This window comes from Drosophila mojavensis, unplaced genomic scaffold, assembly GCF_018153725.1.
Source record: "Drosophila mojavensis isolate 15081-1352.22 unplaced genomic scaffold, ASM1815372v1 contig_16, whole genome shotgun sequence".
NCBI classification, from domain to species: Eukaryota; Metazoa; Arthropoda; class Insecta; order Diptera; family Drosophilidae; genus Drosophila; species Drosophila mojavensis.
The window spans coordinates 5,240,501-5,267,807 of NW_025318693.1; the positions used below are offsets into that span (position 1 = coordinate 5,240,501).

Consider the following 27,307-nt stretch of genomic DNA (forward strand, 5'->3'; position numbering starts at 1 on the left):
TGGTCGCGCTGCGGGTTGCTCTCTGACAACTGAAACTGAAACTGGGTCAATTTTATGTCACATGCAAAACATTGCCGCTTGATTTACGACTGCCAAGAAATGGACAGCCACTGCAACTGCAACAGCAACAGCAACAACAAGAACAACAAATGCCACTGCAACACATTGAGTTTGCGGATGCAAATACAACAAAGTCCAAGACAAAAAGAAAGAGAAAGACATCGAAGCAGTGATGCAGAGAGGCAGAGAGGAAGAGAGGAAGAGGCGACGCTGTCATCTTTTGTCATGGCCATAAAATGTCATTTTGAGCGTGTCTCGCTCTAAGGCGTGCTGGCCGACTGTTTCCACTTAACTGCGCTCGTCGCTGCCGTCGCATAGTCGTTGTTGTCGTAAACTCGCGCATTTCACTGTTTGCCGTCCTTTGACATGTCTGTCGATCTGCATGCCTACCTGGCATAGCCTGGCCCTGGCCCTGGACCCTGCCTCGGCCACCTAGCAGCAAGCGGATCAACCTTTGTCTTGCCTTCTATGGCAAATTATGCAAAAGCGCATTTTACTTAATGACCTTTCCACATCTTCGACCCTGTGCCCAGTCCGAAAGGGGTTCAGCGCTTCTTTCCAATATTTGTGGGCGTTTTGTTATACCAGGTTTATGGCCTAAAACACTTTTGCATCATCATCAGTGAGCCGAATCTGTTTGGGCGTTAATATACTCAATGCCTATCAGTTCTTGAGCATCCAGCAGGCAGAAAGGCAGGCAATCAGGCCGACAGCAGCCGCTGAGATCATGCGTAAGTAAATAACAGAGCCGCTTCAAATTGGGTCAGGGCACACCTCTTTATAGCTCCCGGCTCATTGACAGATCGCGCTGACTGCCCAGCCAGCCGGCCCAGCAGCACATTTACATCTACATCTCACATAACTCATAATAAGCAACGCCCACAAGCCAGATAAACACAAAATCTGGCCCGCATTGACGCGCCTCACAACATTTTCACGAGTCCACACCAACAGTTATAAAACAAGAAATGCTATGCAAACATAATAAACAAGAAACATAAATATAGAATGAGGTAAAATTCACATTGTTGGCGATTCAGAAATTGCAAATATTTAAAAACAATAGAAATGCTGTTTCAACTCTTATGGCTTGTCAAGTGGAAGAAAAAGATGAAAAAACAAAGAAAAGAAATATTCTTTTAAATATCTATATATAAAGATGATTTCAGTTTCTGTTACAGAAATGAATATATATTTTTCCATATTAAACAATTTATACAAATATTTATTTATATAAAAAACTTATACAAATATTTATACATATTAATTTATTATTTATAAAAATAAAAAACTTCGATTATTTTCATCGACTTTTATTTAAGCAAATTCAATTTTTTTTTTTTTTTAGATTTATGTGATGTGCATAAATCTAAAAACAAAACAAAATTTGTATAACTATCTAAATATAGTCATAACTGTACCTACTAATCTGTAGCATCTGCTGATTCGGAAAAAAAAATACTATAACAGTTATCCTATTAAGGCACAAAACAAAAGAAAAAACTATTAATTTAAACTATATGCATCGGCTTTCATTATTTCTCTAGCTTATTTCTAATGATTCCAAAATATATATACATGCTCAAGTCTTTATCATTTAAACTTATGTAGATTGGATACTGTATAATCATAGCTTAGCTTTAACTGTTTGCAACTCAATTAAGAATTTAAAAATTTCGTTTAAGTGTTAAGTATTCAAACGCAGTCGCCGATTGCTCTTAGGCGAATAAAGCGCGTTTTGGCCAACTGAATTGACATATTTAGGTTAAAGAGATGCGACTTAAGCCCACTTTTGATCTCATTTGCGTTGCAAAGAGAAAAAGCAACAACAACAACAGCAGCAGCAGCAACATAAACTGTTAGCATTCTGATTCACTTTCATGCGCAGCGCGATCGTCGATTCCGATTGTGATTGTGAGCTAAGCCGAAAGACGCATAAACAAATAAAAGTTACTCCAGGCACCAACACACACCCATACACATAGACACTCACACACAGGCACACACAAAGCCACACGCACAGAACGAAATGCAACAACAATTACAACAAAGCTGAGAATGAGATTTTATTTGCTTAACCAACGCTGTGAATATTTAATTTGCACACACACACACAAACAGGGACACACACAGACATACACACACCGCTTTAACGACGCTGCTGACCCACTTTTGAAGCAGAGGCAGCTTAAAAGCTGGCGGCAGAGAGCCATACAACGCTAATAAGAACAGCAATGCCGCCATTACGAATACAAATACCCTCATACATACGTATCAACACACACTCACACACATACAGCGAGGCAGCGCCAAAACGCGTTATTGTTGCTGTTGGTGCTATGTGCGTGCAGAGGAAAGATACTCACTAATTAACTCAACCAAAAGTCAGCCAAAAGAATCAACCAACTCATTTGCAAACTGTGTCTGTGCGAGTGAGAGCCACATAAGCCAAATGGCAGCCGTAGAAAGAGAGAGAGAGAGAGCGAGTAAGGCTGTGGTGAAAGGGCATGCGAGAGCAGCGTACAGGTAACACCCATATAAATTATGCTTAGGAAACCCCAAAAAGAAGTTGGCCAAAAAATACAATGACATCATTTCATCAATTCAGTTAGTGGGTTAGTTAGCTGGGAGCGAAAGACTAACACGAATCTTAAGAGATCTGATTACATGCATAACAAAGAAACGTTTTTCCACTGAAAAGAACTATTGTATAATTTATATATTATCTTGTTGCTTTTGAGTTTTTGATATCTTCGTTATACATACATATATAACCATATTTAAGGATGAGAGACTTAAATAACGTATAGATCTCTATATCATACAATTGTGAAGTATTTTTGAAATTAAGAACACAATATTTCATCTTACATGAAAAAAGGATATTTTTATAATTCGATTTTAAGAGCTGCACTTGATGAATCAATCGGTAAATCCCAGCGCACCTGCAATAAAATGATCATCTTGCTCATTCTTTTTCTCTCTGCCTCTCCCTCACTCTGTCCCTCTCAGAATTTCACAACACCTACACAATACTAATACGCACGCACCCATCACGCAGACTTGTGCATATGTTATCTACCTCATTTATTGTTCAACACTGTTAAGTAACCATCATCATCCAAGTTTTGTTTATGTTCGCTGCTTTGGCCCAAATTCTTGAAAGCTGACAGCAACCAAGACACCAACACAAACAGACGCACACACACACATGCACTAGAGTGAAAGGAGGAGTGCGAGGGGCTGCTGAGGGCCGAGTGGCAATTCCAGTTCCATTCCCATTCGTACTCTCCCGCTGTGCGCTGGCTATGTAAACTGCTGCGGTTCTTTTCTCGTTTCAGTTTCAGTCGTTGTTGTTGCTGTTGTTGTTCGGGTAATCATTGTCATGCTGGCGATTCTGTTTCATTATTTCGTACCCACGCTTTTGCCTTGGCTACTGCTGCCTCTTCCCTATCTGCTATATCTTCATTTTCTGATGATGATAATGATGATGACGATGATTCCACTTGATAGCAGTTGTAATGAGCTTTAGCATGAGCGTTAGTGTTCTGCCCGCCTGATCATCATCATAATCGTGATTTTCTCAAAAGATGCAGATGCTGGCACCATCGTCATCATTTGTTGGTCACGCTGCGGTTTTCTTTCCTTGCCCCCCTGGACAAATTTACTTTTTGTCTTCTTTCTTCTCTTCCTTCTTTCGTTTTCATTGCTTTTGCTTGTTTAACCAATATTTTGCCGCTCGATAATGAAAGGAAAGCAAAACAAGAGACGAGCCGAGCCAAGCCGAGCCGAGTGCCCCCAAAACAACAATACTTTATAATCATCAAGAGTGAATCTGCTTGGGCTTCGACTCGCCTTCGAGCTGGTGAAATGCTTACTATTATTGTTGTTGCCGTTGTTATTGTTGTTGCTGTTGCTGTTGCTGTTCTCCATCTCCGCAACTCCACTACAGCATTTTGTCGGAAACCCCCCGGGCTGTGGCAGCAACTTGAAATTTTGTTGGCTTTCATTCTGTTACGGGGGATTTCATAATATTTGCACTGGATGTGCGAATGCCTCTCTTACTCTTACAGGTGTGTAACCCACTTTCAGACTCCAAAAAGGCCTGAGAAAATTCTTAAATGGTTAATGAAAGATGCGACGCACGTTTCCAGGAAACGGCATCCACCCAGTATAATGAAATACTCACTCTCTACAAAGGGCGATCAATTACGAGCAACAACGGTCGACGTCCTATTATTAACAATATACATACAAACTTAAGCTTTCACCATTTTTTCTGTCTGCCTAAAAGTAGGCAATTCAATGGTGAAATATATGAATTGGATTGAGTTACATAAAAGAAAATATTTTTTTTTATTTTATTTTATTTTATTTTTTTTTTTATTAAATACGTTTGTAAATATTTTAGAATGGAGAAAATTGATATTTGAAATAAAAATATGTTGTTTTTTTTTTATAATTATTGACATTTTAGTAGTGGTTTAAAAATATGCTAAGATCAGATCCGAAAGGAAATATAAGATCATTTTCAATTGACGAATTCTATGTTTTTCACACATGTATTTGAAAGTATTATTGAATACTTAGTAAATCTTATCATTACCATTATATTATATCATTTATGCCACATATTAATCGTATAGATAAAATCATGTACCTAAACTGTAAATTGCTAATCGGCTCAGTTGAAAATCCCTTCATAGGGAAGACATTTCTAACTACCGATGATTATTGAAAACATATTTCTAGTTCCAGTTAATATTTGTAAATATTGCAACTGCTAACTAAGTTAGCCGGCGCGCCCAAATGGGCTGAATGAATAGTAAAAAAGCACACAAAGGGGTTACTAAACTACCCCGTATGGCTTTAATAAATCATCAAAAAAAAAAAACTTCCAGTTAAATAGAAATACATATCTATTTATAAACCATACATATTTACACGACTCTAGCTGAACTACACCCTGTTTTAATAAATATATAACTAAGTGATTACCCAATGACCTTGCATAGTCATTTTTGATTAAGCGTGCATACATACATATAGATGAGGAACAAAATCAAATCATCTAAGTTTCTATTAATGATAATGAAACGCACATCAGAAACCGTGTCCAGCGCTCAAGGAAGCCATAAAATAAACAACAGCAATCGTATCAGCTACACTGATAAGTGTCGCATATGTCGCATATGTAGTGTATTTGGGTGTTGTCTGTCTGGAAATTCGCTAGCTGCCTCTTCCCGATTCAATTATGCAATTGATTCGCTCATTTTTGCCTCAAGCTACAAAGTTACAGAGCAAATATTGCAGCATGTTGACACAAAAGAGGGCCGCGACGCGCCTCGACAGTGGCCCAGTTAAGGTGTGTTCTAGTTCTCGTTCTCCTTCTCTTTCTCTTTCTCTTTCTCGTTCTCGTTGCTGCAGACGCAATTTATCGCTGACGCGCGACGTCATCAGCCATATGCGAGCCCCTCAATTTTCTGATAGAAAAACGTGCAAAGGTCGCTCTCTGAGCGAGTGGAACAGCTATGATAGAGTAGAAAATGTGCTCACGTGCTCACGACGCAAAGATACGAAGAGAAGGCGGAGACACATTCAAGTGTAAAAATAAAGTATACCAAAGCATATAATATAATTACCTATATTTAATAATTATTTGTAATTTTACTAATATATCAAAATACATTAAAAACGGCGTTCACTGAATAGATAGCCTAAGCACTCATTCTAGTCGTGAGCGTAGTTTCCACTCGCCATGCGAACGCTCTCTGAGAGTCCAACTGGACTGTCAACATTGCCAACAGTCGCTGCTCTCTCGCCGCAGTCGTCGCGTGTTTTAGAAGCAACAATTCGATTTCAAATGCTCCGCCGACAGTTTTGGTTGGTGCTGCGACGCGATTCCAATTGGACTCGAACAGTTGAGCGCAACACATGTGAAATCATTTCCAAGTGGATTCAATAATAGTGCCAAAATTAGGACTGCTTATCAACTAGTTGGCGTAATTAGCATAAGTCGCACATCATGGAGCGCATTTTGAGAGGAATTATGCGTTATCGCAACACGACCCGAGAGCAAATGGTCAAGGAATTTCAAAAAGTTCGCGACCATCCAGAGGTGAGTGGCTGCACCTTCGAGAGCTCGCACAAAGCCCTTGCGGTCACTGAATTTGTTAATTTGTCATTGAGCGAGCTGTTTTTTAATTAGCTAAGCCAAATAATCATTTACTGAAGCATAACTGCGACTAGTGCGGCATGCGATTTCTTGTTGTTGTTAGTTGTGTGGGCAATTATCACAGTCTTTATGGCTTGACGAACCAAACTGAACTCCAGACACTTCGAGAGAAGCTCGTAGCACGCTTATCTCGCGTGCTGTTGCTTTGCCCCTCTCTCTCTCTATCTCTCTCACACACTCTCTGTGCATGTGTCATAAAAGGCATTTCAAAAATGCCTCAGCGTATGCCTGAGGGTCTTCTAGAGCTTACACTCTTGGAACAGGCATCATCCGCTCTCTTTCAGCCGCTCTCGCTCTCAGATCGTCCAGATTTTGGTAAACAAACAACAAAGGCTAACCGGTTGAGTTTACTCAAGTGCAAAATATTTATTTGTGTTTATTTTTAAACGTTTAACATGAGTGCTTTTACTTTTCCAAAATATTTTGTTAATTAATATAATTAATATAGATATTAACAAATAAAAAGCTTTCAGGCTCACTTTAAGTTACCTTGCAAATTGTTGAAGTATATCAGATTTTCGATGCCCTGCATGTTTACATTGTTTTCCATGAGAAAGAGAGAGAGACTGACTTTGACAATTTCATCATATCCCATCAAGCACTTTGGCTTATGTCCAAAAAATTGACACATTGACAACTTGAACACAAACTGCGTTACTAAATATACATATTTTATCCAATCTGAGCGCTCGATATCTGTTCTAATATTAAACGTTGCCCTTATCAGCCGAAGGCCGTGTTCTTCACCTGCATGGACAGTCGCATGATACCCACGAGATACACGGACACACACGTTGGCGACATGTTTGTGGGTGGGTACGACACACACATCGAATCACAACTAAACCAATATCTTTTCTGACACCTGCCCTCGTTCTCATGTTTAGTGCGAAACGCGGGAAATCTGATACCGCATGCCCAGCACTTCCAGGACGAGTACTTCAGCTGCGAGCCAGCGGCATTGGAGCTGGGGTGCGTTGTGAATGACATCAGGCACATCATTGTGTGTGGACATAGCGATTGCAAGGCCATGAATCTATTGTATCAACTGCGGGATCCCGACTTTGCGTCCAAGGTAAGCTTGGGTCCAACTTGTCGCAGAGAATTGGAAGGAATATCTGAATCTCCTTTTCAATATTCCAGCTAAATCGTCGACTGTCTCCACTGCGTTCCTGGATGTGCACGCACGCCAATTCCAGCCTGGAAAAGTTTCAGGAGTGGCGCGATGCGGGCATGAAGGATCCTCTCATATTCTCCTCGGAGACGCCGCTGCGCCGTTTCGTCGCCTATATAGACGAGGAGCAAAAGTTTGCCGTCGAGGACAAGCTATCACAGATTAACACACTGCAACAGATGTCGAACATTGCGTCATACGGATTTCTTAAAACACGCCTCGAATCCCACAATCTGCACATACACGCGCTTTGGTTCGATATTTATACTGGTGATATTTACTACTTTAGTCGCGGAGCCAAGCGATTCGTTGCCGTGGACGAGTCCAGCGTAGATCAGCTCTCTGCGGAGGTGAGACGGTTCTACTCCTAGATCGGCCAATGCGATTCTCAGCCAGCTGTGCCTTCGATTTATGTGTCTGTGATATGTGCAACGCGATGTTGGGTCTTATATACATAGTTGTTCCCTATTTGTTACTCGATATACATATTATGTATACGTGTTATTAGATGTGGCATTTATATGTATATATGAATATGTCTTATGGTTAGAAATTTGTATTTATAAATGTTTCTTTTTACATAGTTTGGTGTTTGTTCTTGTATACAACTTAAGGCCTAATGGTTTAGTGTATAAAGCGCTCTTATAAATGTAGGAAATATTAAGGCCCATACTCGTTCGCTGAACAAGAAGCCGCTCGCTATATATATATATATGTTTATATGTATATGCATGGTTTGGGAAGCATTTAGACTTTCGCTGTGCAACAATAAACCGTGTGCTTTCGTAACGGAAAACAGACAGTAACAGAAATGGTTTAACATTAAACTTAACGACAATCACACAATCCGACAGTCCATCAGTGGTACTTGTGGTTGTGGTGGTTCGTGCCAACGTTATTCGGATTCTCCAGCTCCTCAAAGTACTTGCGGGCATTGCGTATGTTGACAAGCGTCGCTTCCGAGGGCAGATTGGGGTCCGACATGACCACCATGATGTAAGTGTTGCTGGTGAAGGTATCGATGAAAGCGGCAAACGCATTGTTGCGCACCTCCATCGATTGGAACTTAGCCCCCAGCTTGGAGCAGCTCAGCTTAAACTGTTTAATGATGTTCGAAACCTTTTCGAACCGATGCGAATCCCGATTCTTTTTGCTCTGACAGTGTGAGATGACTAAAAAGGTTGCCTTCTCGAACAGCAGCACCTCGTCCGCCTCAATCACATTGGCAAAGTGGGTCAAAGAGTTCTCCAGGGCTGCTACATTAGGAATTAGCATCGTGACAATCGACGACCAAGCTCTGTGGAATTAAAGGTCGATGAGCCATTAATATTTCATGAATCTATATATTCACTTACTTGTACAGTGTTTCATCCCAAATGCTGGTGCGAAAGCACGTCACATTTCCTGGTTTCGATAAGCCTATGAGATCTCCCTCGCGCACCTTAAACACAAGATCACGCTGTTCTTCGGCAAGCAAATCCATTTTGTGTACTAGACAAAATATCTTGGCATCCGGCGAGTTGTGAAGCAGTGCTTCGAGACAACTTTGATAGTAGTGCACATCGCGCTCCAGCTCCTGACTCTCGACATCGAATACATAGATGAGAACCTCAACATTGCGGAAGATGTTGTCGGGCTGCTGCGTACAATATTGCTGCATGAAACTTTCCTGGCCGCCACAGTCCCACAGATTGAGAACCAGGTTGCCCAGAAATCGGACATGAGAGTGCTCCACATCGACTGCAGATGGTTAATTAATAAGTTACTAGTTTGGGTGATACGGTATAAGTACGTATTTACTTGTTGCTCCCAGGCGTGTCGTATCACGGGCAACGTAGTTGGCAAAAATGATGGACCGCATACTGGTCTTCCCTGAGCCGCTCTTGCCCATAAGTAGTACCTGTTTTGCATACAACAAAAACTTTAAATTTCTATTCGAATGCTATTTATACAAGTTTTGATATTTATTTACCTTTTTCTTCATGTTTTTGCTGTTTTCGCAGTTTGTTTTGTTAATGAAAAGGCTGGGTCCAATCAGAATAAAATGTTAATGTAAATTATGCTTATCGTTTATCGGATCGACAGATTGTGGCGGTCGGTCAATCTTTTCTTTTGCAACGGTGAAACAACAAATTTCAGTTTTCTTTGCTTGTTGTATAGTACTGTTTACACTCAATCAAAAGCTGCTTGCTATAAGATGGTTACGCCAATTTTGAAATTAATTTCATTTGATATGCAGTGCGCATCAATTAAATTCATTATAAAATCTAGTTGAAATTTGCATTTCATGATAGTTGTTAGTTGTTTGGATATCAGGTCACATGTTTAAATTATATCTTGCTCTAGCTCTGCTCCACATTTTGCACTGCAACGGTGAAATATGCCAGCGTTCAAAACAGGTGAGTTTGATAAAAGTTTATTTTGAGAGATTTCAAATGGGAATTTTTTAATCAGCCTTTGGAAATGATTGTTTTGTACGAGTCCCTCTGTCCTGATAGCAAAAATTATATCAACAACTTTTGGCCCGTTTACCGAAAATACCATCAGTGCATCAATCTAACGTTGGTGCCCTATGGCAAGGCCTCAGTAAGTTTACGTTACAAAAATCTTGGTAAATGTCCATTATTTAATTAATTTTCACGCTCAGCCGTCTAGCTCAGCCCCGTTTGGTCATACATGCCAACATGGCGATTCTGAGTGCTGGGGCAATCGAATGCAAGACTGCGCGATTCACTCCAACTTGAACCAATTCGATCAGATGAAATTTCTAAAGTGTCAAATGAAAGATTTTCAACTGACAGTGAAAAAGAATTTCACGTGCGCTCGGGCCTTAAATATCGAGGATCACGTAGAGCGCTGCATGCGCCCAAGCGGCAGAGGGAATCAACTGCAGACCCAATCTTCGATTATAACCAATCGATATAGCTTTAGCGAAATACCTGCCATTGTATACGATGGAGTGAGTATTCATTAGTAATTAGTTCTATGAGTGTATATCTATATTTATTTCTATATACATTTATACAGGTATTTTCTGTAAATCTGCAGCGGTCTTCTCGAATGAAAGTCAGCCAAACTCTATGCAACATAATGGTTAAAAAGAATCTTTTATTACCCGATGATTGTTAAACTTTATTCGGATTTTACGGCCATATTAATATATATATATTTTTTCTAATTAGCTAAAATAATGAAAAACAATCATAAATAAGTATAGAAAGTTGTTCACTTATCATCGGGTATTATAGGTTTCATATGAACCATTTTTTCTGAATTTATAAATAAAATGTTGTACCAATCGAACTTGAAGCAAAAGAACTAGTATATTTTTATACTCATTCACGAAAGTGAATCAGTATATTGGTTTTGTGCAATGTCCGTCTTGCTGTCCGTCCGTCTGTCCGTCTGTCCGTATGAACGCAATCTATTTCGGCGCTATTGAAGCTAGAGACTTGAAATTTGGAACACATACTCGTGTATATCTCCGATTTATAAAGTGTTAAAATTTTCCCGATCCGCCCACTAGGGGCGTGGCAAATCGGAAAATGCATTTTCCGATATACCAGAAATCATGTTTGTTGAAGAGCTAGAAAGCTGAAATTTGGTATGTAGGTCCGCGTTGACCACCCAAGATCACGAGCTATGGCGGATATATCTACGCCCATTGGGGGCGTGGCAAATCGGATAAAACTGTATCTCCTAAAGTTGTAAACCTAGAATGCTGAAATTTTGCACGTCAGCTAATGGCATGATTCTATAAAGTCTGAAGATAAATTATAAGTCTACGCCCATTGGGGGCGTGGCAAATCGGACCTGAAGATATAGTGATTTTTTAAATTCTCCTATATTTTGGACACTATTGATGGCAGAGACCTCAAATTTTGTATATATACTCGGACTTATCACCCAAGACCAAAAAGTTTTGTCGGATATATGTCCGCCCACAGGGGGCGTGGCAAACCGCAAAAGTTTATATCTCCTAAAGTATAATAGCTAGAAGCTTCAAATTTGGATAGTTGAGTTACTGGTAGCCTCCTCTATCGATTCCCTAAAAATAATTTTTACGCCTCTTTAGGGGCGTGGCATATCGAAAAATACCCTGTAATTTTCACATTTTTTGAGAGTAAGCATTCAAACTTTGCAGTTAGGGTACCGTTATCTCTTTCTAAAAACTGACCAAAAATGAGGTGTCTACGCCCAGTTGGGGCGTGGCAAATCGGAAAAACCTGTATATTCTACAGTATTAGAGCGAAACTTAACTACTAAATTGTTGATGGGATGTGAATGAGTATTCCGCAGTCGGTAACGCCCGACTGCAACGTTCTTACTTGTTTTAAATAAAATAACTTCTTTCAGAGCTCATGCTCGAAATTGAGGTGTTGTTACAGCATGGAAGTGGTTTATTATAAAGCTATCTACATGTATACCCTGTATTTTGTATAATTTGAGCTTTTAAAGATAAACTCTTTTCATAGCATCTACGAAATGGGTTAATGGTTAAAAAGAACTTGTTCATATTAACGGTCGCTTTCTGGGCTTTGAGCTTAACGTCTTTCGGAAATTAACAGTTCGAGGGGGCAATAGTATACGAATTGTGAATTAAATTAAGAACCTGATCCCATGTCCATTACCCAGTTAACACCTAAAGCTGTAACTGTGCGTCAAGATTTGATATTGGAGTTCCGAAATTAAAACAGAAATGTAAAAACCGGCTTGCAAGAGTCAGAGAGAAATAGAGAGAGACGTAGAGAGAATGAGCACGCTCATTGAGTCCCATTTTAACTGTTCACAGTCGTTGTCCAAATTAAATCCAAAAATCGACAAAACGTTCAGTCGCAGAACTGAAATCGAATTGAACGGACGTAAAAACTTGGCTCGAGGCATACGAAGGTGAAGGCGGCACAACGACTTTTCGATTCTGAAAGTGCATCGAAGGTCGATTCTCATCGATTGGGCGAAACGCATTACATATTCACATATATTTGCATACTGCATTTCGGAACAGAAATCTGAGTATATTTTGTGAATATGAATAAGCTAATCACTGCCTTCTGCATTTTTGCTGTGCTCAGCTGCAGCCTGGCCGAAGAAACTCTGCGTGAAAAGCGACAAGCTGAAAAGGTGAGTAGTTGTGGAAAATTTAGATTTCCATTTCAAATCTTTCTTCGACTTTTGCATTCTTTAGCTGCACGTAACTCTGCTGTATGAGTCGCTGTGCCCGGACAGCAGGAAATTCATGCATCAGCTGGGACCCGTGCACGAGGAGCTAAAAGACTATATTGACATTGAGCTGGTGCCATTCGGCAAGTCTTCGGTGAGTATGGAGGGATAAGGGTGAAGAGACAGGCAGCTGCTAATACGATCCTCTTCTCGACAGTCTGAGCAAAACGGCGCAATCTTCCACTGCCAGCACGGACCGGCGGAGTGCGAGGGGAATCGTCTGCAGAGCTGCGTCATCAGCAGCAGCAACGACCAGGCAGCGCAGGTGAAATTCGTCGTTTGCCAAATGTTTGCCTCGAATTATGCAAATGCCGATAAGGTGCGTATGCGCGGATAGTTTACCAAACAACGGAGTTTGCTTAACCAGTTAGCGACCTTCACTATTCGCAACTTTCAGTGTGCCAGCCAGGCCAACATCCGCACGGACGTGGAATACTGCATGAAGACCCCGACGGGCACCAAGCTCCAGCTCGATGCGGAGCTCATCACGAATCAGTATCGGCCCAGCTTTGTGCCCACCATTGTCTACAATCGGGTAAGTGAGCGCCATTGAGAAGTCTTAACTGGGTTTCACTCTGGATTACGCACTGGCCCCAACAACAGGTATTCAATCAGCAGCTGCAGGACCAGTCGCTGCGCAACTTCCGGGCCACCGTCTGCTATCTGCTCCGCCAGCAGATCCCGCTGCCAGCCACTGTCTGCCAATAAAACTCCAACTTCTTGTGTATTTATCTGTAATGGCCAGCAAGGCCTCACCAATAAATGTTGTAATAAACCATCAAACTGTCTGTAGAAGTCAGAGATATGTAACTGATAATCTGATTGATGATAAGTTGGTTGAGTATTACGTTTTAGGATGTAACTGCAAACGAGGAATGGAATATACCCATCGGAAATCACATAAGTACACTTTCAGTTTAGCTTTGATAATGAACCGAACTGTTAACTATTGACACTGCTTTTATAGACCAAGAAGCAGGGTGATTACAATCTCGCAAATTCTGGTTTGACACATCTTCAAGAATATTTACTTATATACCTCATGATATAAAAATCTTATACCTTTTATTTCCATTTTTAGTACGAACAAAAAGCTTCTCTCTTACTAATGTAATCTTAGAGAAACAACAATTAAAATCACACTTAGATGCTATAATTGTAGTCTTATACATAGACTCTATTTACATGATATATACACTATTTTAAACTTGCTTGGATACAGACTCCAGATCTCAGGTACGCTAAATTCATTGTACATTCACTTGGTGTAGAAAGCAGGCAAATAAATAAAACTAAACTAAAATAAATCAATTCAGCTTGTGCCTGGTATACACAAAATTAAGATATTAAAGTTGAGCTCTTCATAAGTGTGTTGTTGTTGTTGTTGTGTGGACTGGTATAAAGCCTGATAGAACTGCTGACACTGCTGCTGGATCGGGGCGACATATGAACATATGTATATATACGTAATATATATTACTTTACTTACCGAGTCAAGTGCTATATGTGTGTCTTGAACGGGAGATAAAGTTGTTGACAGTTCAAAGAGTTTAGAGTGGGTATAAAAATAATTGTTTTGACTTTGAAATGTGTCGTTAATACCAGCTAATTAAATTAAGTGAAATTTAAAATTTCGCTACTTTTATGGCGAAGCTTGGGGAAAGAATACATTTAGCTGTCCTTTCTAAATATGCAAACGTGATATACTAAAAAGTGTATCTGAATATTCAGAATCATCTAGCAGCAAGAATATTGGCCAAGGCTTTAGCTAAAGCATAGAGAAGAGAAGCATAGTAAGAGAACGAATATATATTTATATCAATTGAACCTACAATCTGATTGATGCACTTGGATATCATGAGTAAGATGAGGGAATATTGTAATAAAATGCTCGTATTAGTAATTTAAGAGGTGTGATCAATCCAATAAATTAACCTTGTAAGAAGTTTATTTTTGCTAAGAGATTTTGGTCATTCGGGTTTCTTTCCATTCAGTAAATGCGTGTTCGTTATCACAAGGGGTCGGTCGTCGATGGAGTCTTGTAGAAACTAATCATCGTTCGATTAGTACAGCTCGGAAAATTTGTATAAATTGACTATATTTGCGAGTGCTTAATTCCTTAGGTCGTAATTTTCAATTAATTCTAATCTCCAATAAATAAATCATTCAATAGAAGTAATGAAGTGAGCATTTGGCCTAACATTTACGTCGATTGGCTTAAAGCTAAACGATAAATCTAGGCAATTCAACACCCCAACAAATTCACAGCTTCGCAAAACTGGATCTCGATGCTCAAAAGCAGTCCAGTTAGTCAAATACCTGAATTTATTACATTCGAACCGAATTGAACTGGTTTACATGTTAACATTAACTTCGATTGCAATTAGCCTGGTTTTTGCAAAACGAAGCAAGATATCAAGACGTCAACTCTTTCGCAATCGTATAGGTATAAGAGGAAGACATTGGCAAAGTATTCGTTACTTTAGTTGCATATATTTCATAAGAATAATTTATATAGATAGGTAAGATACAATTCATGGATTACATATGTATATATATTACATGCAGTGCGTAGAGCGTCTACTTATTTACAAAGCAAAAAGAATATGTTCGCTAACGTGCCAGGAAGCCCGATGAAAGCAAACAAGTAAATGTGAAGTTGGGGGACCAAACAACAACAAAAAAAAAAGAAAAAAGAAAAGAGATAAGAAATTAAATAATCAATAATCAATATAATGATTTGTGCAAAAAAGCAACATTTACACAATAATATCGTTAGGTTATTTCTTTGTATGATGGACCAACAACAAATGACTTATGCGGTAAACAGCTTAACAGTTAACCTAGGACTACGACTACAATTCAATTCAATTTCTTGCACTTCTCTCTAGCCCCTGTGCTGACGCGTGCGCAGAAATAACAATGTGGAGAGCCCTGTTTAGAGCCACGTCGATCACTCAGACCGGTGTCCCCGTTCCCGCGGCCTGGCCGATGCTGAGCGAGCGCCGCGGCGCCGGCTTGGGCGGCAGCTGGGGCTTGACAGACGCCGCCATGGCGACGGCGCCAGCGATTGCCTGAACGCGCTCCTTCTCCTGGAACTCAACGTAGCCGCTCTCGTCACTGCACTCGGAGTCGTCATCCGAAACGCTGCCGGCATCCGCTGGCTGCTTCGGGTCCGCCTCTTCCAGGCAGCTGACTGACTCTGCGGGCTTCAGGGTGATGCTGCTGGAGCTGCTGTAGTTGGTGGCGTCGCTATTGTGGCGCAGCTGCTGACGGCGCTTCGACTCCTCCAGTCTTTGGTAGAGCAGCATCTGCTCAAGCACCTGCTGCTGCACGTTGCTGCCCTGAGGCTTGTTGTACTCCTCCTGGTTGGCATTGGTCACTGTGCTGGCCGTCTCGCAGCCACTGGAAATGGAGCCCTCGTCGCTGTCCGGACTCGCCAGGCACTGCTGGCCGCTAGCTGCCCCCATTGGCGCTATGCCACTAGCTGTCGTTGAGCTGGAGGCATTGGACGAGATGGAGGACTGCGGCTGGTGGCGATACTGAAGGCTGGTCTGGTCACTGTTCCGTTTGCGCATCGAGCTGCGGTGCAGCATTGTGAGCATGGCCGCCTGCCGAAAGTAATGATCGTCCGCATCGTCCAGGAAGTCCTCCTCGCCGTCGCTGCAGACGCCGCTGCGGCGCAGATGAACCACATCGTCGTGGTCAAAGTCCGCCTGCGGATCGGCACTGGGATCGCTGTTGATGGTGGGCAGCAAGCTGTGCGGTTCCGCCTCCTCCTCCTCCTCCTCATCCAGCTCCACGGGCTCCACCTGCAGCTCGCTCAGGCTGCCCATGCTCTGGCTGCTGTTCTTGTGCAGCTGCATGTCAAAGTAGGGCAGCAGCTCGTTGCTTAACGTCGTGTCGAACTTGAGCAGCTTCTCGAACTCGTCCGAGTCGGAGCCATCATTGCCAGCGGCGGCAGCCGGAGCCGTTAGACTGCTGGTGGTCGTGCTGTTTGCCGGCTCCGGGCTCTCCAGCATCGGCTCTATTTGATGAGAGCAGCAGCTGGCCGCCGCCTGGATTTTGCCTGTGCGCCGTATGGAATGACCGCGACGGCAGCGCCGCCTGCCCAGCGTCATGGCCGGGTACAGTGAGTCGCGCTGACAGCAGGGCATCATTTCGGGCTCATTGGTGTCCTCGATCTCGTCGCCCTCCTCCTCGCCGATGGCCTCCTCGATGGCCATCAGCTTGGGCGCCGACTTGGAGCGTTCCAGGGGCGGCCTGTAGTTGTTGCCGCCCACGCTCAGCATGATCTTCCGCTTGGGCAAGCTGGGATTGTCGTACACGGCATTCGCCAGGCTGAGACGCGCATTTTGTTTCAGAATTTTCTCGCGCTTAAATTCACGCAATGCGCTTTCCAGATTTTCCTGCAAGGTAAACAAAGGAGATGTTTCAGTAGGTGCAATCAGATATATATGAGATGTCCACTCACCCGCAGTGTGTCGCATATGTCCTGGGCAATCTTCTCCTTGCTGCAGAGCACTGCATGGCAGCGCAGCTCGTGCTTCAGCTTCCTGCCCTCGTGCCTATAGATCCAGCAGAAGACGCGCGGATAGTTCTTGGGCGCACAGCAGTAGGTGATGCGATTCGACCAGTACTCGGTGAGGCCGTGCTGCCGTGTGGTGGCCTTCAGCCCGGAGGCGCACACCTTCACCCGCATTATCACATCCGGCTTGGTGTGCTGGGTGTAGTTGCGCCACAGTGTGTTCAGTTGCTTCTCCACGCAGCCCTCGCCTGCTGAAGACAGTGGAGAATAAGTTAAATGCTTTACAGATATCAAAGTAGAGCTCTTGGTACTCACCCTTGGCCCAGCCGGTGAGCACGTTGCCCAGATAGGACACCTTGTACTCGGGATCCGGTGTGCTGATGTCCACACTGTGCGTGCGCTTCCACCAGAGCTTGCCGAGTCCACGGGTCAATGTGCGCATGGCCTTCGCGCTCAGCTGATCCTCGGCGCGTCCGACATGCTCCTGCCGGCTGCCGTACTGCAAGTCGCGCGAATCTGTGGTGAGAGTAACCACATTGGTCACCTGCACCGTCTCATCGTCGCCGGCAATGTCGCCATCCTCCTTGGACATGCGCTTGAATCGCTCCAGATACGGACGCTCCGGTCCGCTCCGACGCCGGCCGCTGAACGTATGGAACTTGCCGCTCGCCTCATTGGCCAGACGCTTCTGCTCCTCGCGCTCGAACTTGCGCGCGTTGTACGTGTTGCCCAGCAGCCGGGCAATGCTGCTGCTCTTCACAAACTTGTGCTGGCGCGGCGGTGTGCCGATTGGCACTGCCGGCGTGGGCGGCAGCAGCAGGCTGCCGCTGCCCGTTGGCTTCGGGGGCGTGGCGGCAGTGCCTTGGGCGGGAACTGGACTGCTGCTCGATGACTTGTTGGCCAAACTCTGCTTTTTGCTGCTGCCAAAGCTGAAGAGTGTGCGACGTTCCTTGGACTTTTTCAAGGTGTTGCTGTTGCAGTTGTTGTTGCTGATGTTGCTGTTGCTGTTGTTGTTGGTGACATTTGGTTCATTGTTTGGTGTGACTGTTGCTGTTGTGTTTGTGTTTGTTCCTTTGGCGCTGATCGCTACGCCACTGGCGCTGCGTAAATCCTCATATTCGTTGTTGTTAATATTGTTGTTGTTGTGTGTGGCGGCTATGAAGTCGACTTCATCGCGACTTTCCAGCGACTCGACGGTGGGTGTCATCGCTGTGCTGTTGTTGTTGCTATTGGTTGCCATGATGTGTGCTTCGTAGTAGTTGTTGTTGTTGTTATTGTGGTTAAAGCTGCTGCTGCTGCTGCTGCTCAATATCCGTTAGATTGTGACATGTTACAGAGCTGCAACGAAAAAGAAGAAGAAGATAAGCATTAGCATTGAGCAAACAGGATTTGTCCGAGCGCATCCACTTGACTACTCAAACTATTTATGCAATTCTTAAGTGGATTATAAATTCAGTACAGCTGACTTCTTTATATCAAGAAAGAGACAGAGATAGAGAAGGAGAGAGATAGGTGGAAAACGAGTTCAGTAAAGCTCTTCTAGTATTTTCTTTACGTGTTACCTTCCATATAAATCCACTTACAAGTTATATACACACATATACGCTTTAAGTTCAAGCTATTAACACATTTAAGCAGCTCTGTTAATACACCCCAAAGTAACTCACATTAATTAAAATTGTTTTGTCTGTAACTGAAATAAAAAAGTGTCAATTTTATTATAGTGCCTTAATTGCCGCATAATTAACATCTTAACTAGCAGCTAAGTTGTTGTTGTTGTTGTTGTTAAGTTTTACATCCATTGTTTCCATATGCCCTATACGAATGGGAAGTTGTAGTAAATGATAGACTTATATGTACAAATCTGAAACATACCTATATATCTTTTATATATAACTGACTTTGAGTCAACTAAGAGCTGGGAACTATAAGGTTAAAATAATACAATCTCTTTACCAATTTCTATATATACTATGTATTAATAGTTATTAGTTTAATAAACTCGAGCTTTGGGAAATAATTACTTCCGCTAATCTATGCTTGTAGAGCATCTTCTAGTTGGGTTCACCCAACTGCAATATTTTCCTAGTGATGCCAAACTGAACAGGTTGGAATGTAATAGACTGTTATAAGAGCTCAATATGCAAATATTTATGGTATTGCTGAACTAACTTGTTTTTCTCAAAGTGCTGTCCAGGTGTATGTGTGTGCATGTGTGAGTGTGTGTGTTTGTTTTGGTGTGTTTTCAGTTTCCTTTGTGCGTTGTTTTTTCACATTATTTGGCTAAAATTGAAGCTGAGAAACACTCAAAGGCGAAACTAGGCACTAGGCGAAACAAAGCCATTAGCTGCGCGTATTAAATGGCTAATTATAGAGCTAAAACAGATGACGTCTGTAGTCGACATAGTAGCCGGCTGATGTGTATTACAATTAGCCTTTAATTGCCTGGCAATTAGCTGTGCCGGCAGTGCAACTAAAGGGCTGCAGGAGACAGATGCCTGCCCATTCGAATTCTCTTAATTAAACTTGATTAATATTGCAATCTGAGATAATCGCGTTTTGGCACAATGATTCCGAATTTCGCATAATTGCTTGAATTGGCCACAAGACAGCCGCATGAATATTTCTGCACGGTTCTAGATTAAATTCGGGGCTATTAACTGGCTTAGATAAGGCAGCCGAAAAAAATAACAAAATAATATTGAAATAAACAAAAACAACTCGTGCAGTTATTTATAGACTGTGAGCTCATCATGTGACTGCAATCGGTTCTTGTATTATTAGTCTACGCACTTCAGGCCTGTTTACTGCTCTGGCTCGTGTGGTCAACTGCAATCTACAACTGCCGACAAAATCTATTATATTAAGAGCTCTATCTTATCTGGGAATTGTAATTGTGCCTTTGCAGTGATTTTATAAGCTATAAACAGCTTTAGCCAATTGCAGATACCCATTTGAAGATGTCTCGTGATTTAAGGCGAAGCGGTAAGTAATCTTAATTTGTTATTGAAAACATTTCATAAATGTAGTAGCTGGCAACAGCTGAAGTGCCAACACTTGACAGTTTAATTTTAGCCGCAAATATGCCGTAGATAATCACATGTAGATTTCATTTGAATTCCCTGTGCAAATCCAATTTACTTGTGGATAGAATTCAGGTCTTCTCTATATCAGACAGTCGCAATCTAGTCTGAACTTTAAATATATATTGCTTATTGAATTATAAAAGTTCAATAAGTCAATTATAACCTTTAGCCAGGCCAAAGATAAATGGCTCTGATAGAGCTCAACTCAACTGTCGCTAGCCAAGTCTGACTTAACAACAGGAAATGGCCAACGGCAACGGCAACGGCAACGTTAGTCGTGCTGCCAAGTTGTGTATGGTAATGCAACGACCTTGAAGTTGTGCAGGTGTTTCTGCTGTTGGCCAAGTCGATAAAAATTTTCGTTTTGTTTTGCTTTTTTCATATTTTATGACATTTGCCCAAAGGTCTGGTGCTTTCACTTTTGCCATAAGCTCGGACAGACCATTGTCAAATATGCGGGCGACCCACTCATTCATGAACATCTGCACACACACACACACACACACACACACACACACACACGCATACAGAGAAAGACAGACATATTTGAGAAAGCCCAGTAGTCGAGCTACTGAACCCAGACTTGAGCCCCCCTCAGGCCAATGACATCGTAGTTTTCACTCTGCAGGAAAGAAAAAATTACAATATCTACGTAATTTATGTACACGTTAAAACACGCTGGAAAAAGGCAAAGAAAGCGCGCTGAATTTGCAAGAAAAGCCCAACAAAAGTAAGTAATTATTTGGCTGCGACTGGGGACGCCCCAAGACCCTAGACCACTATCCATTATCCATTATCGCATATGGCTGCTGTTTGCTTTGTTTCCTACTTTTTTTCCGACCCGAGACCCATAAGTGCAAACCTTTTATTTAGCTATTTATTTATTTTGTGCGTGAGCGCGCAGCGAGTTAAAGACGCCAACTAAATAACAAAAATAACAAAAAGTAAAACACAAATGAATTGTGAATAAGCGACAATTTGTTTCGTCTTTAAGGTCTACACAAAATGCAAAAAAACGTAATCAGGAAGCGCTCGCCACTTGGACAGTTGCTTGTGCGCGTAATTTCAATTTGCTGACAGACAATAACAGGAGCGCACTTTGTAGTAGAGGTAAATGGCGCCCAAAGTGTGCGATTATATAAGTCTTAGGCTAGGCATAAATAGAAAGATTTTACATAAATATGCCACAATTTCGCATCAGGAAATGTTTGCCTACACGGAAGATGACGGATTTAGAAACTTGGTTCCTAGAACCTGTATGATAATATTTGAAATAGTGAGGGAAATGCATAAATTGAATTTGTCATAAAATCTCTTTCATATGAAAATAAATCCTTAACTGTTTTGAGATATAGAACTTGGATGTAATATAAAATCCATATCATATGAAAATAAATCGTGAAATCTACCAACATATTATTTTACTTGGATATACTGTATGATAATATTTATCTTAAAATCTATATCATTTTCATATGATGTTATGATCTCGAGAGATCATGAAAATGGATCCTGAAATCTAGCGAGACATCAAAGAACCTGAATGTAATTTATGACATATTGTAATGTTTTCCAACTGGAAATGCACAAATTGAATTTGCCATGAAATCTCTTTCAGCTCAAACATTTTGAGTACTAAAAAAGATTTTTAACTATTTAGTTTATATTCTAGTTGACCTTCAGTTGAAATATATTCAAAAGTAAGCGGTGCCCAGACTAATTAGAATTCAACGTCATCCATTTGTATGGAATGCCAATAAATCTTTAGCACATTGCGTCTAACAATGGGCATTGAAAACAATATTTATAGAATGGCTGACGCTTATAAATTTGAAATACTTTAGCTATTTTTGCCACCTTCGAGTATATGAAACTTTTTGCCACTAGACGAATGAAACAGATATCAAAATGATTGATCATCAGATCGTATAATTTGTAAGCGTTTTGAATTTATTTATTTGACTTTCAGCATCAGACAATGGGATAAGCCCAGGCAGTTCATCAACTAACTCCAAAAACAACGATATTACAGAAACAAAAACTGTAAATTTATGTGTTACTTTTCTCTTCTTCTTTTCTATAATGTAAAAACGTCGAGTCATTTATCAAAATGTATTTTGTGAACAAAATTTAACAGCTAAATTTGCGTTAGCCGCTGGCTATCAAGTGTTTCCCAGGCAGCTTAAAATGCAAAACCGCAATACACTAACTACAACAACAACAACAACAGCAACAGCAACACAGCATCAGCTGGCTACTTTTAGATACATATTTGTCTAAAGTCAAGTTCCATGGAGGCAAGCACTTGAGCCACGGAATTCTCAATGGGTAACAAGCCTTTGTGGATACTACAGAAATGCAATTTATTATTATACTGCAAAGATCTTGCTCAGGTGCAGCAATGCCTAAGCTGAGACTGAGACGGAGACTGGGGCTGGGGCCCCGACTTGGAAACTGTGTCAGCAGCAAATTGAAAAGTTGATTTACAATAAAGAAAAAAAAAATACAACTCAAATAATGTTTACTTGGTATAGGCCAAATTGAATTTAGCCATGGCTCCGCGTGTGGCTCCAAGCAGAGATGTACGTGTGCCTCTCTCTCTCTCGCTCTCTCACTTGCTGTGTGTGTCAGCTGTCGGGCTAAATAAATCGTAAACACCGATTCGCTGACCGAGACACGTCGAGAGACCTCAGTCTCAAAGAATGTCTCAAAATAAATAACTACGATGAAAAGCAGAATGGAAAAAATAAATAAAAATAAAAAGCGAACAAAAAATTGGACTCGCTGCTAAATTAAACAGTTTCGCAACTCAATTTGGTTTTTTGGACATGTGTGTCACGAGGTGCGACGCGAGGAGGACTAAAGCAAAGCAAAAAGACTGCGACTCAAAATCCCAATACGAATATCAACTTAAGGCGACTCGACGCAAGCGACTGTAAATAAACACAAAATAAACAAGCCAATAAAGTCGGCTGCAACTGACTGCAAGATACTCGTTTGGAGTGTATGTTGATGGAAAGATTGAATTGCTGAAATGAGAAGTAATTAAACAAAATCTTTGATCACTATTGAAATAATCTTACTCAAATAACGTTATGGAATATCACATAAACCAAATATACCCGCTCTTTATTATGCGAGCGAGTAGTGAAATGGAAAGGAAGTACGTGATAATGCATCGGAATGCATTTAATTAAGTTATTGAATACAATTCGCGGGATGTGGAATGAAATGCAAACACCATATAAAAATTAAGCTAGATCTTATCTTATGCATAGATAAGCCTTGGAAACCCACTGCACAATAGAGTTAGGCTAAGGCATACCCTGCGCCATAGATGACTGTGCACTATATAAAAAGAGGGTCATCCTACTACTAAGAACTGTGAGAAAGATTTGGTTAAATCGAGTCAACTCATAATAGAACATGTATATACGTTATAATGTAACAAAGGAAAAGAGATTTGTACAGGGTATTCACGAAAGATAGATCGTTGAAAATATTATTTTTTATTATTATTATTATAGTAGTCATCTAAACAACTCATAATTTAAATGACTTTAAATAAACTAAATAAGGTATATACCAAAGAAAAGCACTTTTACAGGGTACTCATAGCGGATAGATAGTCTCGAATATAAATATAGACAGCTCATCATATAACATTTAAGTACACTAAAAGTAGTATATACCAAAGAAAGAGACTTGCATTGGATATTCATAGTAGATAGAATAACAAGTAAGAAGGCTCCAGTCGAGACTGCTCGACTAGGAGATACCCTGAACCCTCCAAGCTGATATTAAAAAAATTAAAATTAAAATTAAGTAAACTCGTACTGCGTATGGTACACACGAGTATGCATGCCAAATTTCAGCTCTCTAGCTCTTATAACTTCTGAGATCGACGCACTCATATGGACGGACGGACGGATGGATGGACGGACAGACGGACAGGGCTATATCGACTCAGCTCGTCGCGCTGATCAAGAATATATATATTTTGTGGGGTCTGCCACGCCTCCTTCTGCCCGTTACATACTTTTTCACAAAACCATTATACCCTGATTTCCCATTTTCAATGGGCTATATATATTGTTTAGGAAAATCTCTTACCTAAGTAGGGTCGTCAGACAGCGAGAACCACTCAACGAAGGTTGAAAACATGTTGAATAATGCTAAATAATTTCATAGGCCTCATTCCCAAAAACAATTTTAGACATCTGATCATAGATTAACAATATAATTATGTAATGAGAAAAAATCAGGCCTCTCTCCCCATACAGACATGATGATGTTACCTCATTATATGCCACAATTTTACTCGAACAGGTAGCACGGCCCAGCCACATTCACATGATAATTGCATTTCCTCTCCCGGCTACTGCGAGAGTACGAATTGTATGCAGTGCTTTTAATATCTCGCTGATAAAATCATTGGCCTCCACACTTATCTCACCTGCACAATTGGCACGAACTGCCAAAGCTCATGTGACTTAACTGGCAATTAATTCCACGAATTCCAGGCAACCATAAAAAAAAAGTTAAAAGTGAACAAACGAGCGTTTTTATTGACAGGATTGAAGATATAATAAAAATGAGCTCTTTTTTTTTTCTTAACTACAGCAAATTCACAGCAATTATGCGGCGTAATTTCGTACGGGTTGGCTAGAATGAATCTGACGCCCAGAACTAAACAACGTCGGAGTAGATCGAGACGGAATTGTATAAAAGGCGCAGAATTGCTTTAGTGTCGGAGCCGACATAAGTAAATGTTTAATGTTTAGCATTTTGATGGGCTGCAGGCGGGGTCAGGGGAGGCGTCGGCGTCAGAGTCGGTTTAATGGGACTCTGGTTGAACTGACATGAAGTTCATTTTGTTTGTCTTTATGTTTGTCAGTTAATTGAGACAGCAGCAGGTTTTGGAATAATTTTTTTTTTTTTTTTTTTTTTTTTTTTTTTTTTTTTATTTGTAATTTTTAGTCTGCGTAATTTTGTTGCTTATAAAATTTCTTGCTCTTTTAATATAATTTTTTTGTAATTCGTTTTTGAAAGTAAATGCCTTGACATCATTTAGTCTCTCCGTATATTTTATAATTGGCATTTATATAGCTAATTTTTCGCATTGTATCATTATACGAATATATTTCTAAATGGCAGGGCTGCCTTAATTGCCAGAAACTTCATTGAAATGCTAAGCGACAGCTGAGCAGAATTTTTGATTTATCGCAAAGGTCTAACAACAATTGTGATGGACTTTGGCATATCCTGTACTGGACAATGAATTGCATACATATTATATATCTATAAATACATATTTAAAAATATTTTATTTAATTATTTATTGCTGCTATCTTAGATTGTTTTGCTTCGTTTTTCGAAATTCTCTCGCAATTATCATGGCAGAGCTTATCTGGCTCTTCTCTTCAGCTGAGCCATAAGTACACACGACTGTCTGAAAAGGCATTCGCATAGTATTTCAAAAGGCGAAGGCCCCAAAATAAATGTAAATATTTATGCATAAAAATTATTTAATTAAAGTGCCTTCAGGCAAACAATCGAATAAAAAGCAAATAACAATTAAAATTTATATATGTATGTGTACATATAAAATATATAAAATATCTAGAGGGAAAGTTAAGCTTGAATGCTTGACGTTTTTGTTATTTTTGGCCAATTATTTGACATTTTCAGTTATCTGTCTGTTATCTGAGGGCTTTTTGCTTTTATCATAGCAAAAAGATTCGCATATAAATTTCGAGTGTCTTATTGTACAAATCATTTCTCAACTACAACAATGGAACACTTGCAGGCATGTCAAATGACGAGTTTCACCAGCTCGAAAACGAACTCAACAAAAAATTGCTCTGGGAGGAGAGTGCTCGACTGCCAAATGCCCTGCTCACAAATCCAAAGTGGAGTCAAGAACTTACATAAGTTTTTACAATTATGAAAAGAGCCCTCGGCTGGATATGGGAAGATTGGTTTCTTTAGCCTTTGTTATACCCGTTTGAAGTGCCTAAATGGCTGTAGGGTATACAAATAACCTGGCATATTGTTTGTCATCAGTCTGAAAGGGTTTGTTGCGAATGACATGGGCAACAATTTATTAGCTAAAAACGCTACTAAGGGGGTTAATTGAGCAATAACAAAATGCAAAGCATACGTCGGCATTTAGTGTGCGATTGTAATGCAGCAGCAACAAAAACAACACTGGCAATAGCAACAACAAGACTTGCAGTTTCAACAAGAAAAATCCATACTGTAATGGGAAGTTGTTTGTGTTGCTGCTGCAAGCACCTAGCGGCTGGCTGCAACAATTGTTGCAGCATGACCATTGACATTTTGCAATTGCATTTGCTTTATATTAAATGAAATTTTCCGGCTGTTTTTTAATTAACCTCAGCAGTGCCTGCCTGGCGGCAGTAAAAGTTAATCCTCCCAGCTGAAAATACAATTATCGGCTTATATTACGAGCTGAGAAAGTGTTTTCGATTTCAGCCAGCCTCTTGGCTAATCTCGCTTTCAATCTGCGTGATCGCTGAATCGTTTGCCAATATCATGGTAAAAACTGGTTTTCATTCAATCCGGCTAGAGCCTAGAACTGAAAATCATTATTTAGTATAAGTCTAAACTGAAATGAAATTTTTCTATTTTAAATAAAACTCTAAACAGTGCAAAATTAATTTACAGTTGGCATTACTTGACGTATTCTCAATATTAGCAGGGTTTTACCCAACACACTCCACGCGATCTGTGGCAAGAGTCGTGATTAGTTTAACAAAAGATTAGGTCGCAACACACTTGAGCCTACAGTGCGTATGCGTGTTAAGTATTCAGAGAATTACGTTGGCCAAGTCAGTTGGCCTGCACATGGACACGTCCATTGACTGCTTTGGCATTCAAATCATGTGATTGTCTAATGATAAATGCCATAAATAAAAACCGACCAAGACCGAGAGAGCTGGAGTTAGACGGACACAACACGCCAACGATACCGACCTGAT

General features: G+C 40.8%; 5 protein-coding genes and 1 long non-coding RNA gene across 8 annotated transcripts in view; 4 read left to right on the top strand and 2 right to left on the bottom strand.

Annotated features, from left to right (window-relative positions):
- The first annotated feature begins 5,591 nt into the window (after positions 1–5,591).
- Positions 5,592–8,301, top strand: LOC6573359 (beta carbonic anhydrase 1). 2 transcript variants are annotated; one of them, XM_044007322.1, is made up of 4 exons: positions 5,592–5,675; positions 7,023–7,107; positions 7,183–7,370; positions 7,439–8,301. In XM_044007322.1, the coding sequence occupies exons 1-4, from the start codon at positions 5,607–5,609 to the stop codon at positions 7,838–7,840; spliced, it is 744 nt and encodes a 247-aa protein (XP_043863257.1). In that variant the 5' UTR covers positions 5,592–5,606; the 3' UTR covers positions 7,841–8,301. The 2 variants fall into 2 exon arrangements, with proteins under 2 accessions (XP_043863257.1, XP_001999442.1); XM_001999406.4 differs by lacking the exon at positions 5,592–5,675 and adding an exon at positions 5,863–6,178 and having other exon boundaries at positions 7,439–8,154.
- LOC6573358 (ras-related GTP-binding protein A) lies at positions 8,010–9,550 on the bottom strand. The gene is made up of 4 exons (XM_001999405.4): positions 9,442–9,550; positions 9,270–9,369; positions 8,825–9,209; positions 8,010–8,766 (listed from the first exon to the last, which is right to left on the bottom strand). Exons 1-4 carry the CDS (start codon positions 9,451–9,453, stop codon positions 8,328–8,330), a joined length of 936 nt encoding a protein of 311 aa, XP_001999441.1. The 5' UTR covers positions 9,454–9,550; the 3' UTR covers positions 8,010–8,327.
- Positions 9,551–9,755: 205 nt separating this feature from the next.
- Positions 9,756–10,778, top strand: LOC26528159 (GILT-like protein 1). Its single transcript, XM_015166891.3, has 4 exons — positions 9,756–9,868; positions 9,924–10,055; positions 10,117–10,428; positions 10,497–10,778. Exons 1-4 carry the CDS (start codon positions 9,791–9,793, stop codon positions 10,596–10,598), a joined length of 624 nt encoding a protein of 207 aa, XP_015022377.1. The 5' UTR covers positions 9,756–9,790; the 3' UTR covers positions 10,599–10,778.
- Positions 10,779–12,283: 1,505 nt separating this feature from the next.
- On the top strand, positions 12,284–13,472 carry LOC6573357 (GILT-like protein 1). Its single transcript, XM_001999404.4, has 5 exons — positions 12,284–12,590; positions 12,655–12,783; positions 12,847–13,008; positions 13,087–13,224; positions 13,293–13,472. The coding sequence occupies exons 1-5, from the start codon at positions 12,498–12,500 to the stop codon at positions 13,395–13,397; spliced, it is 627 nt and encodes a 208-aa protein (XP_001999440.1). The 5' UTR covers positions 12,284–12,497; the 3' UTR covers positions 13,398–13,472.
- A 1,688-nt stretch (positions 13,473–15,160) lies between these two features.
- The window catches only part of LOC6573356, a 43,961-nt gene continuing 31,814 nt past the window's right edge, over positions 15,161–27,307 (bottom strand). Inside the window, exons 3-5 of one of the 2 annotated variants that reach the window (XM_032728926.2) lie at positions 17,533–18,555; positions 17,164–17,465; positions 15,161–17,098 (exon numbers count right to left, since the gene is read on the bottom strand). In XM_032728926.2, coding sequence (XP_032584817.1) covers positions 15,647–17,098; positions 17,164–17,465; positions 17,533–18,457 — 2,679 coding nt within the window. In that variant the 5' untranslated portion in view covers positions 18,458–18,555 and the 3' untranslated portion in view covers positions 15,161–15,646. Of the gene's footprint in view, positions 17,099–17,163; positions 17,469–17,532; positions 18,556–27,307 lie in introns of both variants that reach the window. The other variant, XM_001999403.4, reaches the window with a different exon arrangement.
- On the top strand, positions 21,756–23,206 carry LOC122756772. The gene is made up of 2 exons (XR_006356624.1): positions 21,756–22,631; positions 22,697–23,206. It is a non-coding gene; the product is annotated as an uncharacterized LOC122756772 (long non-coding RNA).